The sequence below is a fragment of the Lagopus muta genome, chromosome 1, assembly GCF_023343835.1.
Source record: "Lagopus muta isolate bLagMut1 chromosome 1, bLagMut1 primary, whole genome shotgun sequence".
In the NCBI taxonomy this organism is placed as follows: Eukaryota; Metazoa; Chordata; class Aves; order Galliformes; family Phasianidae; genus Lagopus; species Lagopus muta.
Window position 1 is genome coordinate 55533109 of NC_064433.1, and position 19020 is coordinate 55552128.

At 39.1% G+C, this 19020-nt stretch overlaps 1 protein-coding gene across 4 annotated transcripts in view; it reads left to right on the forward strand.

Annotated features, from left to right (window-relative positions):
- KIAA1549 (KIAA1549 ortholog) overlaps positions 1–16111 on the forward strand; it is a 137107-nt gene extending 120996 nt beyond the window's left edge. For 2 of the 4 annotated variants that reach the window (XM_048937511.1, XM_048937520.1), the window contains exons 17-20: positions 507–559; positions 4093–4238; positions 6013–6167; positions 11092–16111. In XM_048937511.1, coding sequence (XP_048793468.1) covers positions 507–559; positions 4093–4238; positions 6013–6167; positions 11092–11346 — 609 coding nt within the window. In that variant the 3' untranslated portion in view covers positions 11347–16111. The remainder of the gene's footprint in view (positions 1–506; positions 560–4092; positions 4239–6012; positions 6168–11091) is intronic. The other 2 variants (XM_048937529.1, XM_048937538.1) reach the window with 2 other exon arrangements.
- The last annotated feature ends 2909 nt before the right edge of the window (positions 16112–19020 follow it).

The window sequence follows — 19020 nt, forward strand, 5'->3', positions numbered from 1 at the left end:
AGAAAAGCAGTATTTCTGTGTGAAGTTTTTTGGATTTCATGGGACACTGAGACACTGGATAAAATTTTAGCTTGTTTCAAGTTCCATAACAATTCAGTTGAGATTTCAAAACCCCACTGGACTCCTGAGTCCAATCCCTGTGGTATCTCTGTTGCAGTCTGATGCTGATTGGAGATTTAAAGAGATTTGCAAATGAAAAGTTTAATTTGCTGAAAGTTTTAAGCTAAATAGACATTGGAGCAGTGCTTGATCTGTGAGTGGGAAGAGTGTTTTTTGAAAGGTTTTTAAGTTACTTGTAGACCCTGATCAGACAAAAGACTCTGCTGTCCCACTGTAACAGTGCTTCTCTGACCTTGTGACACTGGGTTTGTAGAACCAAACTGTCAAGCTTGCAGTCCAATCACATACATAGGCCTAGCGATCTCTGCAATTCATCGCTTGAAAGTCTGGCAGTGGACTTCCCGGGGTATAACATTTTAATTCATTTGGTTTCTTTCATCCAACAGAGATACGTGGAATTTGGAATGACTCCGCCAGCAGCACCAGGTCTCCTACCAAGGTAGCGTTTCAATGATGGAATTATCATATACTATTTTTTTTGCATTTCCTCCTCCAGAGATCTTACTGGCACAGTTATATTATTATGCAAAGTATGTTAGAAATGAAAAGTAACAGGAATTCAGATCCAGCCTGTGTAATTTCTTTATGTGACGTGAATGACATATGTATACTGTGTGGAATTCAAGTCCCCATTGAAAAAGAAATGTGTTTCTAGCCCCTTGGCTGTGGAGATATCGTTTCAAATACTGAGTAAACCACTGAGTTTCAGGTTTCAGAGAGCCTGAGTTACTCAGATGCATGTATACCTCCCAGTACTCTTGCTTTCATCTTACTTATCCTGAGGCTACCTCGGGGTAGCACACACTCAGGAAAGCTTGCAGATGACTAACAGATTCATTCTATTTCTAACCAAGTTGAGAACAAGTTCCAGAGCGTTGTGACCCTCATAGTGAAAGCATGCTTTGCAGGCCTATTGCTATATAATCAATGAGAAACAAATATTCCATCTTCTGGACTTATTGTGGGAGAATGACGTAAAGAGAAGAAGCAGTTGTCCCAGTGATTGCTGTTTGGTGTCTTTGTGCTAACAACACACATGAAGTTAGACTCTTGAGTCACAGTGTGTACTGGGGTCACATTTGTCACAGACTGTCTATGCCACAGTAACCAAACTGGCGAAAAAGGCGTCTTTCTGCTGCTCTCTCATTACATCTCATCATATGCTCTGAAGCACCACTGGTATCCATGTCATTCATAAAATTCCACCTCGTCTTTACTGCCTTGAAAATTTGATGATTCTTCAGCTACAGAATGGATATTAAGAACATTCCTTTATCCTTTGTCCTGCAACCCTATTTTGGAAGGGCCTACTAGAAAAGGAGTAGTCTGCAAGCACATTTTCTCAGTTCTTGGTCAGAGCTGACTATTTCAGTTACTGGGAATTATCTCTTTGTTTTCCTGTTACAGGTTCAGAGAAAATATGATAAATTAATCATGAAAGTGCTGTAACCCATGTTACAGATAGCACCTTTGCAATATATTTTTTGTTCAAAAGTTTATCAGCCCTTGATATTGGCACTCTGGATTCCCATAAAAAGATTTCTTAAAGCTGGGTCGGTAAAAGACAAGAAAAGACTTTTCATGATTTTGGAATGGGGCTTATGCTCATATTCAGAAGATCATTGTAAATAAACTGATAGAAGCAGCACACTAATCGGACGAAGAAAAATGGATCTGCAGTCAGTATGGTTAGATGGCACATATCAGTGAAATAGTCCATTGGCTTAAATATACAATGCATAGAATAGTTGGGTAATCTACTGTTCCCTTCTCCATACAAATGCAGTCATCATCTTTAATGGGCTGGAACCAACTTGAATAAAAAAAAATTGTATGTGAATAACCCAGGACACATAACAGCTGTACAAACATAACAGCACAATCAACAACTTTTACCAAAAAATGAATGTTGCATAACGCCACAGAGATAGCTAGCCATAGTGTCTCACTGGTTTAAAATTGATCTGGGGGACAATCGCTCCACAGCTAATTAAACAGCTTGAGGCTGAATCATTTTTTGCATGTGCTAAGCTACTGCTGGATCACAGTCTGGAAATAGGAAGTAGCACTGGCAAGCCTGAGTGATGCAGATTGTCCTGTTTTGTATACTTTTGTTGACCTCTGGTTAATATTAAAGAGTAGTTATATCTATCTACTAAAAAGAAAATTGGAAAGAGAAGTGGTGGGTTATTAAACTTGCACCTTTCAATTACAAACCCATCAGCAATAAGGAAATACTCCCTCGCCTTTCAGAAAAAAATGACAGAAAAATAATACATTCTCAGTAATGTTGAGAAGACTATTTTTAAAAGACAGCATCAAAAAATTATAAGTCTGTTAAGACTCAACTCTGCACTGTAGTTGAATGATTGCATCCTTACTGTTTAGAGCAACTAAAATAACAGAAGTGATGCTGTTAAACATTACCTACCCATTCAGGCATTTATTTTAATGAGCTTGTAAACCTGACTGAAAATAGTTCCTTCTCAGTCCACTGAGTGGACTGTTGGGAATGTATGCAGGGGAGCTGCAGAAATTCTGACACTTCCACAATGGGACTGCCGCAGTTTGAACCCCTTACACATCCTTCATGTAAATACCATGTGTCAAGTAGCTGGTACTTTATTTTACAACTACTTGTTCTGGCCTTACTAGGTTCTTATTTGGTTTTATTTCACTCTATTATTATCTTGGCTTTCTTTGTTATTTGCTCATCATACAAAGGTGGTCAGCTTTTCAAATAGAGTGCAAATGAAGAAAAGATTGAATTAGATTCAGACATGGAACTTCACTGTAAGAAAAAAAAAAAAAGAAAAAAGAAAGGATGTAAAAGGAGGTGTTGAAAGATGGGATAGGTGATAGGTGGCAGTCAGTTGTCATGAAGAGTTTAGGTGCATCTGTGGTAAAAGGGAATATAAAATTAATCCCATCTTCATTTTGTGTAACCTCATGTGCCTGACTTACGATGTTCATCTCTTTCTTTCTTCATAATTACCTGTGAGAGACAGCCTCCTGCAGAAAATGATTCAGTGAGCCTAACCTTTTGCCTTGAGTGCCTGTAATACTTGTTGAGGAGCATGTCTCTTTTCTTTAACCATACCTGGAATCTAGGAAAGATTAGCCTAATAACCTAAGCTCCTACAGTTTAGGTACTCACATGTCCACCATATTTAAAGGAGCTGATAATTCTTGAACACTCAGTTGCCATCATTCTTTAAAATATAACCTCACCGTGTCAGGGTAAAGATGTGCTCATAGGAAGCATAGGGAAAGCAGCATTTCCCTCTCTGTCTCTATTCCCATTCTACATTTCTTTTACCAGTTCCATTACATTGGCACGAGTAATGAGGAAAGTTCAACAGCAGTTTCTGTTGTTAACATTGACTACAACCACCTGCCTGAATTATAGGAAACATTAGTTTTAGGATATATTGCATCTCTCTTCATATGTGCCAATGACAGTTTTCTGTAGTTTGATAAATCTTAAGGAGCAAGCTTTTGAAAATTTCCTGGAGAGTGATCAGAAGAAATCGTAACAGTTTATGAAATACACTTGTCATGCAGAATGAGTGGTTTGACTTAGAACTAAACTGTGAGCCTGGCAACTCTTGAGTGAGAGTTAGATGCATTGCTACAGTAAGCAGCTCCGTCACTACTTTCTGCATGAAATCTGTTTTGTTCTTTTCCCTGAAGATTTTTTTCCCAAGGGAAAAACAAGATCTGCAGGATTTCTCCTCTGCATTGAAGAAGCTGTAGCTTGTAAAAATGCTTGCATGAAGTTCTTGGTAGAGCTTCTAGCTCATTTCTATCTGCAGTGTAGAACATGGGGGATGAATGTACTCCTCAGACTTTTTTTGTATGTTTAAGATAAAAACATAGTTCAAAGACATCGTAAGGAGACATTGGAGGAGGTATAGTGATATTAATTAGGCAGTTTTCTTATTGTAATCCTGAGTCCTCACTGTTCCACAGGCAGAACTTTGGGCCAGGTTTTCTTCAACCTGCAGAGTTAATGCACCCAGACCAGCAGCCGCCTGAGGTTCAGTATTCCTCCAGAGGGATATACTCAGAGGAAATGCCGTCGGTGGCACGACCGCGACCAGTTGGAAGCACTGCAGGTACACTTCTTGAGTTGAACACGCAATAAATAACAGGTCCCTTTCTTTATCTCTTCTTACACTGAGATCGCTATTAAGGCATCATTGTTCTTCAGCTGCTATACTTTAAATGTGGCCCTCATTTTCAGTGCTAAAAAAAGCAGTCCGATGGAGAGGTTAACTCTGCATTCACGTGGCCTTGCTGAAAAAGGCAGTACTTTGCCACATTTTTTTAGTGTCTTACAAGCAATGGTTATCACACAGTGTATTTAAAAAAAAAAACAACAAACCTGTTCTCTAAGAATGGAAAATTCTTAGTGTATGGTGCATGTTGACTTTCCACTGCAGACCACTCTGCTGTTTTTGCTAAATGAGATAATTGATGCATCCCAAATAGCCTACTAAATAAAAACGGTAAATGAATGTTTTTCTGCATCTTTGTTTTGCATTTCTCTTCCTAGAAATATATGTATAAAAACAAGATCTTTTAGTTTCTGAAGATATTATCTCTTGCTGACTTGGTAGTGAGATAATTTCTGTAGTGCTCATCAGCTCTATCATGAATAAAATTCTAACATCACATGGCAATTAAGCAGCAAACACTGCTTCTAAAAATAAAATATTCTATTCTTATGCAAATGCCACAGTTAATTTTCTTCCAGACAAATGTTTTCTTCCTGGGGAGTTGAAAAAGACTAAAAATAGTCGTATACTTCTGAGTCCTATTTTTGATATCTGTTCTCCTCTGTTAAATGCATGACTATTACAGTTCTATGATTATTTTATTCTCTGATTCACACTATTCTCATGCATCTTCTGCAAAGTTGGGGCTGGATTCAGATGATTATTAACTGTCCTTCAACATAAGTATAAATAGCTATCTTGCTTCTTAAAGATTGGTTGTTTATTGAGGGAAAAGATGAAGGAATTTTACAACACATAAATCAGACTGGTTTTTGTCTTTTCCTCCCATTTTTGTACTTGTGCATGCACATGTGCACAGTTATCTATTATTTATCATTGGGTTTATTAGATGTGTCTAATTTCCAATATATTCTTAAAATAAATGTTGTTTCCTTGTGGGAGGAAATTCAGGAAAAAGGAAAGCTGGCATGTTGTTGCACATGTCTTAAAATTAATGACAATAGCTATCCTTGGATATGTTTGAAAGCAGTAGAGGGTGGAGGGAAGTTAGAAAGGAAGGGGTTAGCTTTCAGCCTGGAAGGAGATACAGTATGTTCTGACCTTCTCGTTAGCCAGCGACAGCATCGTTTAATATTTAACCATGAAGGAAAACTGAAATAACTATACTCTTATATGGTCGTGTATTGAATTCTTGTGAGAGATGGGACAGAAAGCAATCTAGAGAGTCAGGATGTAGCAGGGTGAGGTAAATAAGGTATACCACAGCAGCAAATATCTTGTCTTTGCTGCTAAGTAATTTACATTAAAGCATTGCCAGGGTTTTCGGTAAGTGCTAGTTAAAAAGGGCTGGCATGTTTTTGGAATGATGTGCAGTGTGCGTCTGAGATGCATGTATCTCAATCTCTTCCTTCAGTGCAGTGACAATAGAAAACACTACACTCAGATGAACTGCACCAAATGCACATAACTTTTCCTTCTTTGTTCTACACTCACAGCCTTCTTTCTGCTGATTTTTTTTTTTTTTAATTACACAGAAACAGAGCTCCACTTTCTTCTTGTCTCTGCTTCCAACAAGGTTTTATGTTGTCATTTGTCTGCCCTACAAACTTGACTGTGTATAAAGATGAAAAAAACAATATTTGCTTTTAAGGTTCTCAGATACAGCACCTCACTCAGGTGGGAATTGCTAGCAGGATCGGAGGTCAACAAGTGGAGATCCCCTCAGGCAGAGCAGGGCATGGCCAGCCGGGGGGGCCAGGGTGGCCCCAGTACCGTGGAGAGGATGAATATGCTAGGCGAGATGCAGTGAGTACTGTGTTACACATTTGCATAGTTTCCAAAGTAGTGATATGTTCGGGTATTTTTTTTCCTGCTTTACTGTTTGGAACTTTTTTCCCTTGGAATACTTTGAGTTGCTTCTCTGACATTCTTTGCTTTGCTCTTCGAACCTTTGTTAGTTCTTCTGACTTTTGCTTGCCGTTCTTTCACCTTCGCTTCTCTCTAATTGCTTTCTCCCACCTTACCTAACCTTTTTTTTTCTCACTCGAGGCCTTCATTCATTAATTGCAGTTCACCCAGTTCTGCTTCTGAGCACCAGCAGAGGTGGATACTGCTTTCCATTTCCTTCTTTGAAATATGCCTCTGTATTTTGTGATCATTGTAAGTAGAAAACATTGAATTAAATTGTCCCAGACTACCCTTCTACTTTGTATTGGTATAGTTCTTTTGTCTTCTGTATCAGTGCACAACAGACAGCAAGAGTTGGGGCCACAAGATAAAGTATATACTTGCACGTGGCAGTGCAGGTGCTCTTAGACAAATTATTTTCCTTTCTCAGTCAATGGGATGTAGTAAAATCATATGCATTCATTAATCAGTATTACCAAGGCAGCCATCATTACTTCATGTTCTTGGCTATGCTACTTCTGGAGGTTGATGTTTCTGATTCAGCCTGATGTGCGGTGAGGTTGAAGATACTTCTTTGCCTAGGAAAGATCCAGTTGCCTGCCACCAGTGATTGATGGACTTGCATCTTGAAGCAAGCTGACCTGTGACAGCTTTACTCTAGTGATCTTGAGAGCAACAGCTTTTTGCCCCTTCTTTTTTCTCTTGTCATAACTATCATTTCTCCAGTTTCTTCCTTGAATGAGGGAGGAAAGATCTTCTTTTGCATATTTAGGCCATTGTGTGTTCACTCTACAAGAGTGGAGTTTTGTAGTTGCTTTGGAGTGCTTCATGATTTCAAAATGGCTTTACAGAATGACATTGCAACAGTATGGACCTCCTCTTTAGATTTTGATGAAACAGAGCTCCTGCATCTCCAGCTGAAGTTGAGAGAAGCAGAATAAGGCTTTCAAGAACTAGGCACACTAGAGATAAACTCTACTGTTACTGTTCAAAACCATTAACTGTCAAAGCCAAGAAATGTATTTCCCTAATTTAACTTGCTATGTGTGCTTCAAACTGTGGTATTTGAATTTGTGAATGTTCTCATTTCCATTTACATCTAGAAAAGCACTCGCATGAGAGGTCTTAGTGTCTTTTCTTTACCATTTTCAGAGGCATCTCTAGGTTACCATTCATTGCCCTTTCATATCATTTGTCTTTCATTTCTGAAAATTACTTTTTTTTTTTTTTAGATCTGTGGACTTTTATCCCTGAAGGCATATTCAGTCATTACTTTCTTAATATTTTATTAGCTAAATTGCTAACATATTATGAAAATTCACTCAGGGCTCCATTTTCTGAGATGTTACGCAAACAATTGATTTTGACATTCAATGCCTGTAATACTTTAAAAGAGTAGAGGCTCAATACAATGTGAACTTGTTCTGTTACCTTTTCAGATGGGTACCTCTCACCTAAATCCAAGTTCACATTCTTTTAATCAATATGAGTTTAAACCATTCCTCGGCTTTGACGAAAATTTCTGTTTGCTGACTGCTGAAGTTCATTACTGCATTGTGTCTTTTTCTGTTTTCTTTTGTTTGTTTTTTAAGGCAAAAGAAGGAGATCACGACTGTACCTAAATGTAATGCAGTATCAGTAAATTCTAAAGCAAAGCTCACCTAGTGCCTGCACTGTTTGCTATATAAGCTCTTAACTTGTGGTTTTCCATACTAGATAATTATCTTCTGAGCATGGTTTCCTTCACTGGGACAGAGCTCTAAGCTTGTTACTCCTCTTTCTGGAGGGAAGGACTTAATCAATGATGGTCACATTCCTTATGATGCAGTATTCAACTCATTCTTAGCAAACAGCCTTTCTGTTCCCTCATTCTCAGCAAGTTTCTAAAACTAACCTCTGCGTTTAGGAAGATTAGATCTGGAGCGTTCTTCTCTGCCTGTAAACTTGAGAGAGATCTAACTTGTGTTCCTGCAATGGCCTTTCTCCTCACAGTACCCTCCCTTACCTGATATTCCTACAATCTATACTTGATTTTTCTGTTGGAACATAATCTTTCATTTGTGTCTCCTGCCCTAGAATCAACAAGCCGGTTACCATCAGTTCACCATTATTCTCTGTCTGAAAGGATAATTACAGCATTTCCTTTGCTAACAGAAAATACAATATAGATCAGTTGATCAAGCTGAGCAGCAGAAATAATGAAGCCTGGTTTCTTACAGATTTGTGTGCTGTATTGCATATCTCTACCTCCCTTCCACTGCCTGGCATCACTTTCTATCTGTCTATAATCCTGTATGTCTCCACATCTTCTCCAGGTTTCAGCTGTTCCTCCAAGTCACACATATCTTCCTGCTCTATTTTTGTACCCCAGCTGCCCACCGTTACATCTCTAAACTGTCTCATCATACTTTCAGTTGTCTCTTATGTTCCCTGCTATCCCCCACGAGATGCATGCTGTCTGGATGACCACATCCTAACCTGTCCTTTCTGCCACACAGATTTGGTGATACAACAAATCTGGTCATGTTTAACTGACTACCTGATTTTGTAAAAATTGCAGTATATGTATGTTTATACATATATACATGTATCTTTGTGCATGTGTGTATACATCCCTACATCAGATTCAATTAAATTAGCCACAGAGTTCAACTGTTTCTGTGTGGGGACGAACAAATGCACAATCTCATAAGTCTTCATTTCTGAATAAGTTAACCAAAAAAGCCGACTTTAATATTATTATTATCAGTTATTTTTCTTCTACTCTTAATTGCATGGAAGTATAATATAAAACTACAATTTATAGATGCTGTACAAAACTAGATGTTGTCATATATTTCTATTCATAAAGAAATGTAAAAAAGAAAAATTCCTCTAGCCTTCCAATCCTTGTTTTGCTGTTGTAGTCTGGTAGATGTTAAGTTTGCAAGAATCCACTCTTTTGTTTTTGGGAGTTATTTAACAAAATTTTTATAGCCTTAATGTTAAAAAGCAGCCACCGTGGTCAGCAGATACTCTTACTAACTTCCCCTAAGTGCTTACTGTGCTAACTCCATAGCGTATGAGGCAGGAGCTGAACCATGTAGTGTATTTTAATGTGACAGTCACCTGACAGACAGTAGTTTGATACAAAGACTCATGTGTCAAGGAATGTTTGTTTTTAACATTTCTTTGATGTCATCACTTTTCTATAAACCCACAGAGCACTTGTCAGGTTTGATAACAGTAGGCCGCACATACGAATTAGTTTCAGGTTTCACTGCCAAATGCAGTAATTGTGAACAATCAAGAGGCCCGTTCATTCCTTTCTAATACTAAAATCTCCTCCCCTTTAAAAGAAGACAGGATGTTACTGGGAAAATCTTCTTTGCCTGTCATTCTTCCATTAAAGCTTCTTTTCCTCTTCTTAAACCCTCTTCTCAAATTAACTGTGCAAGTGATCGGTGCTGCATGAACTATGCAAGAGAGTCAGAATCTATTACTTGTTCAGTTCTATACCAAACGACTCAGATTTTATTCATTTATGTTGTGAGAGATGTTAGGCAGCATTCTCCCATGCATTTTTCAGTTCCCTGCACACTGCTGCTGCAGTAATTCTAGTCCCCACATATCCTTCCCAGGCTCTGCTTTGTAATCTCTATGTTCCCTTCCCCCTCTGTCCCAAATCCTTTTCTTGCTGACCTCACTGTCTTTTCTTCCCTCACCAGTTTGCGCTCTCTGCTTCTACTTGAGGCTTATCTGCAGAGGTTACTGCTCACTAAATTGAGATAACTCTGATCTGAGCTTGCTGCAGCTGGTTGCTCCTTGTTGGAAAGGGATTGTGCTGCTGTGTTCTGAGCTGTAGGTTCAGTACAGTGTGTTCAAGCAGCCTCAAGTCCTTGGTGTCCAGTGTTTTCTTCTGTCTGCCTCTCACAGATACAAGAGGCGAGAAGAAATGCTTCCTTTAGGGACGCCAACTGGAATTTAAATTTTCAAAATATACCTGTTTTTTGTCCACATTGGGAATTTGAAATTACCAGTGTACTGCAAATTCATGCTTTGTTTTAGTGTAAGCAGACTTTTTTTCTTGATACACAAGCCCATAAACTCAGGGTTGTGATGTGTTTCTCTCTTGTTTCATTAGAGTATATTTGTTACTGAACGAAGGAAGAATTAGCTCCTTTCTGCCCTTAAACAGTGATAGTCCCTAAACTGAGATGGTGGTTCTGTTACCTAAAACAGATTCTGAATATGGGAAAATCCATTATTTCTGATTTGAATCACTTTTTTTCTTCTGCTGCTTCACCTGTTGACTCTTTTCCCAGGCATAGATCAGTTACACGGTCCTCATGAGTGGACTGTCTGAACAGGCAGGCCACGATAGAATAGGGAAGGTGAAAACAGTAGCATCTCTGTTTCATAGATAGTATGAAGAAATGACAACCCAGAAGGCAGTGGTTTGCCTGTTGTCTTTTGGGAAGCTGATGGAAAGGGTCTTACTGGAAAGCCAGTTCCACTGACTTCCAGTTGTATTTTTAGTTCCCACCTCCTTCCATTTCAATTTCTAAACATAACCAACATATAAGGGGTCAGACTTTTTAATGGATGTTCAAAGGGATTTTAAAAATCCCTGAACTTGAGGCAGTCCAGCAATTTTGTATGTGCTTCTTGTTTTGCTCTCCATAAGAGGAATCACTCATTCATACAATGAAAGAACAGTGGCAGCAGTTAGAAGCATCTCCATGCAGCTTTCCCTTTGTTCTCTGCCTTTTTGCTTTCTTGTCTTTTCTTGGATTAATGTATTTGTTCAGAAAGTACAATAACAATTTCTACCTTTTTCCAGATGCATATGCATGGACACCAAGAATATTCCTCCTCACCAGTATTCCAGATGCCGAGGACTTCAGCCAGGCAACCTTCGGCACCCCCTGCTCAGCTCCCACACAACAACCTTCAGGGCCAGGGCCTTTGCTACACCACCAGTTCCACTGAGGACCTCCAACCAGGTCACTCTTCAGCCTCTCTTATAAAAGCAATTAGAGAAGAACTTCTACGTCTTTCTCAGAAACAGACAACAGTGCAGAACTTCCATAGTTGATTTAGCATTCCCTTGCAAATCTGCCAGCTATCTGCTTCCTATGGAAGCAAAGACTTACAGGAAATCAGCAATGTTGTTCTCTCAAAAGAATGGACTTTCACAGCTCTCTAGACAACACTTCTGGAAAAAAGAAAAAAGCAGCAAAATGAGGAGAGGAAGGAGAGACTGGGAACAGTCATCAGTGTCATGGCAATCAGTGGTAACTAATCTGTTAATATTACGGTGCTCCTCTTCCCTTCCTACCCTCAATACAGTCTAACAAACAAAGAAAACCTGAAGTCAAGAAATGAACACTCGGGCAAAAAAAAAAGTCACAGGAACAAACTCCAAGTGTAGTAGACTCCTTTTTTCTAAGGAGGAAGGCAAAGGTTTGTGCGAACTGAGGTGACATTTTGCAAGAGATTCCAAGTATTCTGATCTCTCCAGTGCTTATGGGGAACTGGTTTGCATTGGTGTTCTCCAAGATTACAAACTGTATCAGCTCTAGGGTGTTGAAGGTGTAATCCCACGTAAGAATCACTTTGGTTGTCAGTAACAGTAGGACTTAGAATAAAAGGCTTTATGAACTACTTGTAACAAAACGGAACAATAATTGTTAAAGCTCCATGCTTCCAAATGGAGCTACCCTCTGCACTCTTCCTTGTTTTCCTTCTGGTGCTGAAGCTTCAAGTGTTCCTTCATCTTCAATGTTTGCAAAGTGAAACATTGGCCTTGTATAACTAAGAAAATATCTGTAGACTCATTCAGGCTGGAGAAACAAAGCAAAGCAATCAAACAGAAAGGGCTTGGTATATAATTTCTTTTGAAAATCATTGAAAAATAGGAAAGGAATATTCAGCCACAGTTGAATCTGGAGAAATGTGTATGTATGTTTTTAATATATATATATATTTACATACTACTCTTGTGAGACCAGCGATAAAATATTCCACTCTGTAATTTGCTTTGTGGACAGAAACCAATCCAGCCTGACTGGTACAGGGTCACCAGCATTATGTTTTAAATTGATGTCCTAAATCATTGCTTATGTTTGGATCTGAATAATTTTAGTGAAAGTCGGTGACAGTTTAGAACATTAACATAGGCTTAGATTTGCGGTTTGAAGACAGTTTCTATATTTATACTTGTTCCCACTGTCCCTCTGGACAAAGGGTAAGCATTATCCCCATGGTAAGAATGGTACGTGCCATGGAACTGTTTGTTGCTGTTTTTTCCAGAGTTTTAATTTAATACTAGCTATGAATTTACTAATATTTGGCCATTGCATAACTGTAACTGATGTAATACATATGGAGATTTTACTTAAGTCATAATTTGTTGAGGTGTTTTTATTTTCAGATCAGACTGTACAAAAGCTAGCAAACTGGCACTGAGATGGAGAGTAAGCTCTGTGTTTGTGAGAAGGCCTACGAGCCTTGCCTCAGAAAAAATGAAACACAAAACTGTTCGGTGCTACAGCGTGGGCATTTCAAATGCTGTTAGAAGATGGGAGTAGCCAAGGAGATCATTGGGTGGTTGACCAGGGTAGGGCTGTGTTTGTCTTACTGGGGTAGAAATAACAATTGGTAAAATGCAAGTATGTCAAGCTGGTTTAGTATGGTGTTCTTTGGCTACCATATCAGTTCCCGGCTCCAGTGCTCAGTAGCTGCAGCAGGACTAGCTCAGACTGAAATGAAAACAGGTAGGAGGATGCCATGGAAGAACCCTGCGTACCTTGTTCGTGAAGTACGTATGTAATGTCATTTGTTGCCAAAGCCAAGACTAGGAAGCAACTATCTGCTGATGATATGATAAAAACAATGGCACGTTGCTTCCTTTTTTTATTAGAGAACTAAGTTGTTTATCTTTTTACCCACTGTTGTCAGAGGACAGTATGAAATTGTTTGAGCGACTTCATGTAGCAAAGCGGTATAAATTCATTTCCAGTTCACTGTTCAATATGTAGTCCTCATGGGCACTGGTTGAGGTTTGATTGGAGTCAGAACACCTGCATGATTCTGAACAGCACTATCTACAGGTCATTCTGTTTTGAATTTTTAAAGCCTTTTGTGTAATAATCAGTTGTAGCATAAAAATAAAGAAACTTTTGTTTTCTGCCAGATTTCTAAATGTGAATGTTGCTGATACTTCTGAAAAATGTTGGGTTTTGCAACATGAAGATTCTATCAGGCAATGTTAATCTTCTTGACAATGCTGAAGACTGTTCCTAAGTGTTCCAATTTAAACTAATTCCTTCATAGCCCAGATCTTTCTCCAGTGTAATTCTGCAATGAAGCCTGAGGCCAATGCTTGTAACATTAGCACGTTACAATTCATTTTAAGAAAATGTGGTCTTCTAGAAAGTAAGTGATTTCTGGCTCAAGCTACTTATGAAGGAATATGAAGTCCTTTGAAATTTAAAGGTACTTACGCTGTTTCTAATTCACTTTTGTTATTGATGGTGATGCTATTACAATATATCATCTTTTTTTGTTTGTTTGTTTGGAAGAATATCCTTTTCACTCCCGAATCTTAGTGAAGGACATGAACAGGACAGCTAGATAAAGCTAAATGAAAGTGGCTTTTGCTAAAGCAAAAACCTCACTTTAACACCATACAATTTCACAGAGAAGCCATTAATATGTAAGCTGAAAAGCTGCATTTGAAAGTTATGCTCTCAGTCTGGCTGGAGACCTGATCTGGTATTCACAAAACAATGGTATGGCGTATTCTGTATACTCACATATTAGCAAAAGTAACACAATGGAGCACTAGATGTTCCCGTTCCAGGGATGTTCCTAACAGAGGAAACCCACACGTTACTTTGTGCAGCTACAGGAAAGCCAATTTTTCTCATGTGCTACAGGGGGACTCCAGGATGCATACGCCAAAATGGGTTTCCACATGGGAATTCAGGGGGGAAAAAAGACTGCACACTTCTCAATCCCCAAGTGCTTGCATTCTTTTGCCAGTTATTTTATTGCCCTATTAAAAGAAAGAAGAAAAGAGCAGAATTTTACAGTATCCTGAATTTGAAGTATCTGTTAATGAATCTACCAGTTACTAAAAACACCGGTCAGATGAGAAGTTGATACAGGCATAGAAAGATGTTACCAACTGTTGCATCTATTTTCATGACTGAACCATCTGGTTTATAGAATCCTCAGTTTTTTCTCTTTCTTTATAGTTTTCTGTGACATTTTTGTGTAGTTTGTGTTTAGTTTGGCATATAGCAGAACTTGGCAAGATCAGAGCTGTGTAATTTAGGTTGGTTGGTTTGCTTTTCTTTTCTGATGCCAAAATGTAGACCTCTTGCTTCTTGCTTGTCTTTAAAGCAAAATGACATTTTACAGTCCTTTTTCAGATAGTAAATCTGAAAGGTGGGCTGTGTTTCAGTGCTATAAAATATCACCCACCAGGCTGTAACACACATGGTCCTGTCAATGGCTGTGTGCATGTGACTGAAGAAAGAGAACTGTGTTGTGATGTTGTATGAGAGAATTGCATACATGCTGGACTCATAAAGCAAGAAGTGGAATTTCATGGTGCCTTTGCAATTGGAATATGCTTGGAATGGTTTGGATTCAGATAAAGTTGTTGGATGGTAGCAATGTCATACATAGCAAAATATGGCAACTAGGTCTCCAGGATGACAGTACTAAAAAGATTTGTATTACAAGCTGGAATATGGCCCCCTGCTCCCACTTGAGTTGATTCTGTAATGTAAACCATAATCTGTGCAGTCCTTCACCACTGACAGTGCTGGTCTGTACAAGTGGGGAACATCTTTCATCAGTGAGATTACTGAAAAGCAGGTCACCAAGACCAGAGATTTCTCTAGGACAGTTTAGATGTGCCTATGGAAAAGTAGCTTCAAGCTGCTTAAATGCAGAAATTAAAAATTGGTTTATTTCTACAGTGGGCATCTTTTTCCTCTTGTGTTTTTGTTTGTTTATTTTTGATGGAAATGGGGTGGGGAAGCTCTCAGTGTGCCACCAGTATGTTCTTATTCATGCATTGTGGTATTTATAGACTCTAAATATTGATGAGGGGGAAAGTGGGAAAGAAATTTTATAGCCATACTGATGAAGATTTGCTTGGTGTGCCGTGTTTTCCTCCAAGCATACCTGGCTACTCTGATTTCTTTGTTGTCATGAGCACCCTTTGAAAAGCAGATGTCGAAAGAATGACTGTAAAAGTTCATTTTTCTGTATTTGACACGAGTTCAAATGAGTGCAGACCAAGCTCTGCTTACTGCAGCTCATACCACTAGGATTACTGACTAAGATCCAAATGCTGGTCAAGATGATGTCCCTGCTCATGACTTCCACTGAAAACCACTGAGTCACATGAATATTGGATGAAAATTCATCCTGCAAAATCTGCAGTACAGGTTGGGATGTAAGATGTATTCTTGGTAAGATGTATCTAGCTTGATTTACAGATCCCAGGGAGTCTGCTCTCACAGACAGTAAGCAACTGAGAGGCAAAAATCAGAGTTGCCCTTCCTTTGTGAAAAGATTTGTCCAGAGCAGAGCTGCAGTCCTGTGAATCCCATTAGATTAGTGCTAGAATACATTTTTATTGGCCCTTCATAGTTTGCGGAGTCAGAATGTTTTGTCTTGATTCTGTATTCAACTATGATACTCCTTGCATTTAAAGTACTTTCTCTTTCATAATGGCCATTTCGGCTTAGTTTTCAGTAATTCTTATTCCATAGCTAGAAGTTTATGTTTAGGTTGTTACATCTTGCCTTAATCAGAATAAAACATTGGCACATTTCGAAGCAGTGCTCTGAAGAGTCTTTTGAAATGAATGCAAAACTGTCATGGATCCCTGATGTGGTGTTTTCATACAGTACTCCTGGTATGGCCATATGTAGAGCAGGCAAAGGGAAATGAGAACTAAGAGAGTGAAAAACAGACTGAAAGATGAAAACTACATTGTTTAGCATTTCCATTTATGTGCTAATGTCTGTGCTTCTTCATTACTCTAACACAATCCCATGATCACTTCTCTAAGGTTTTGGCACACAATGTCTTGGAAGTTGGTTGTCTATTCCAGGTTGTTTGAATGTTTTAGTGCTGTTATGAGTTAAAAGGAGTAGCTAGATACCACCATGTTTCAGGAAAAAACTTCAAGGAAAAATTAATGTGGTGTTGTATTTGGCAATGCATCACTCTCCTCTGGTCTTGAAATGAAGTTCTGAAAGAAATTTGACTACGGTAACAGGAATTTTCAAATATTGTAATAATAATGAAAATCAGAGAGCTTTTACCCATGGAGTTAAGGGAACAGGATTGGGAATTTGCAAACATCAGTAGTATTTCAGCTTAGTTGGCAAATAGGAAATTGTGTAATCAATGAATATAATTATTATATGAATATAATGAATTATAACAGATGTTACAATTAAGAAATACACAGAAAAGTTAGGCTAAACAGGATATCATGCTAAAGAACAGATGGAAAGCTTACCCTTGTCCTGGGCTCACTGAGAAGCCTCTAAGAGGAGCAATCTCTAAAAGAAATCCTTCCTTAGTGGCAGTCAGCTCTTACATGGGGCTGGGAGAGGTGGAGCCAGGCTTTTAAAGGATTTATAGATGCGTGGCAAAGTGTTTACATTATTGGTATATCTTGCTATTCTCCACCAAAAAGTGGAAGAGAATTTTCTAGGGTGCTGGAAACCACATTCTTGCTTTTGCAGCGTGTGGTAAAGCTGCAGAGAAGTTAGTGGAAGTTTTTCTTACTTCCAGAAGACGGCATCAGTGATGCAGCATTATCTACAACAGTCACATCTCCACCTGGGAGCAAAGGGTGCTACTGTCCTGCAGCTTTGCACTGAAGATGCACTTCAGATCAGTGACAGTGAGCAGTTTTTGGTCTTCTATTTAGTGATGAACATCTCACTTAGCATTGTCACATAGCATCTGTACAAAAACATTAGTGTAGGTCAGCTGATGTCTGATAACAAAGTACATTTGAGCCCAAAGAGTGCTGCTTTAGAATAAATGCTGCTGTACTGATGTGGTTTAAACGTATGGTATGGAAACAGTCTAGCAAAGAGGTTGCTTTGTAGATATCTCCCTTTTTTCCCATTCAGACAAGACAGAGCTGTAGAGGAAAAAGTACTGAAAAAGTACTATAGCTTGTGCTCCAAAAAGTTCCATCGAAAAAATAATTTGGCTGCATGTTTAGTAATGTGATGTGAAAAGTGCACACTAGGAATGGTTCTCCCTGTGACTCATCAACCCTGGTTTTGTATGTCGGTACCACTGGCTTTGGCCTTCTGATTAGATAAAGAAATCAGAAAATCTATGGATATAAGAATGTTTTAATGAAAAAAAAAGAAACAACAACAACAATCCTTGGTGAGGAGAAGTAACAAAAGAGAGCTTGTGGACGTATCATCACTTGGGAAATGACTTGATTTTAAATGCTGTTTCCCCCTGGATAGGGAATGATGGGATCATTAAGGTTGGAAAAAAACCTCCAGGGTCACCCAGTCCAACCACCATCCCATCCCCACCATGCCCACTGACTCCACCACCTCCCTGGGCAGCCTGTGCCACTGCAGCACCACTCTTTCTGAGCAGAAATGTTTCTAATATCTGACCTGAAGACAATGAAATTACGAGATAGGACTTTTTGCTTTGTTGCAACCAGCAGTGGGTGCAGCTGTAGATGGGAAACAAAGGGAGGAAACCTATTTTTGAATATATGGCCAATAATAGAGGGAAAGCTGAAATGAATAAATAGTTTGGAAGATAACCCAGCAAAGATCACAGAGGTAGAAAAAAGTTTTATCTTGGGCTTAGAGATTAGAAGAAGGTCTATATATCTGTCTTAAAAGTCACTCACATGATTTAGTTGCAGGGTGAAATACTGTGCTTAAGTCAGTGTACAAACTTTCATAGAAGTTGTGAATATGTGAAACTTATGGAAGATGTGCTCAATGGGAAGGAGAAGCAGGGGGAACAGGAGTGACTGTAAGCACCTGGGAAAAGTTGAAAAGAAAAAGTCACCGGGAAGTTATTGTTGCGTGAAACTGTCTACAGTCCTCAAAGGATTAATTTCAAAATGCCTGGGGGATGAGCTCTCCCAGAGAGCTCTGTTTCTGTGTTTCAGAAGAGTGCTGTGTTTCACCTGTGAGCTCAGGCAGGGAGGGAAGGCAGGATGGATCACTGCGTGCACTGTGCTTTTATCTTCTTCCCCAGGTGGCAGCTGCTGTGAGACAGAGCTGAGCTGGAGGGGCCTTAAATCCCACCTTGCTGTTGTTGCAGTGGGGTTTCTCCAGCCTGTTGCATCTTCGTCTGAATTAAGGAATAAATCCCCAGGCTTTTTTGGTTCCCTGAATTGGCAGGTAGAGGACCTTTGAAAAGATGGAAATGGAGGGTTTAGGACTGACACAACTTGAGTGGTGATGGTAGTTCATGTTGTCCCCAAAATGTGTCTGGCACCTTTACATACTTCACCCCTGGCAGTAGCATTTGGGAAAACATACACTTACATAGTCTTTAGTTCTCCAGCCTTTGTAGCAAAGAACACTATGAAAAGCAGAGTGTGAGATTTGGAAAAGAGTTTTATGTCCACAAGACCTAGGGGCCCATAGGTGATTATTTGTGGTGGGTAAGCAAAATGGTTAACTGAATGTGTCTCTAGATTTCCTACCTTCAAAGTGTGCAAGAAAGGTCT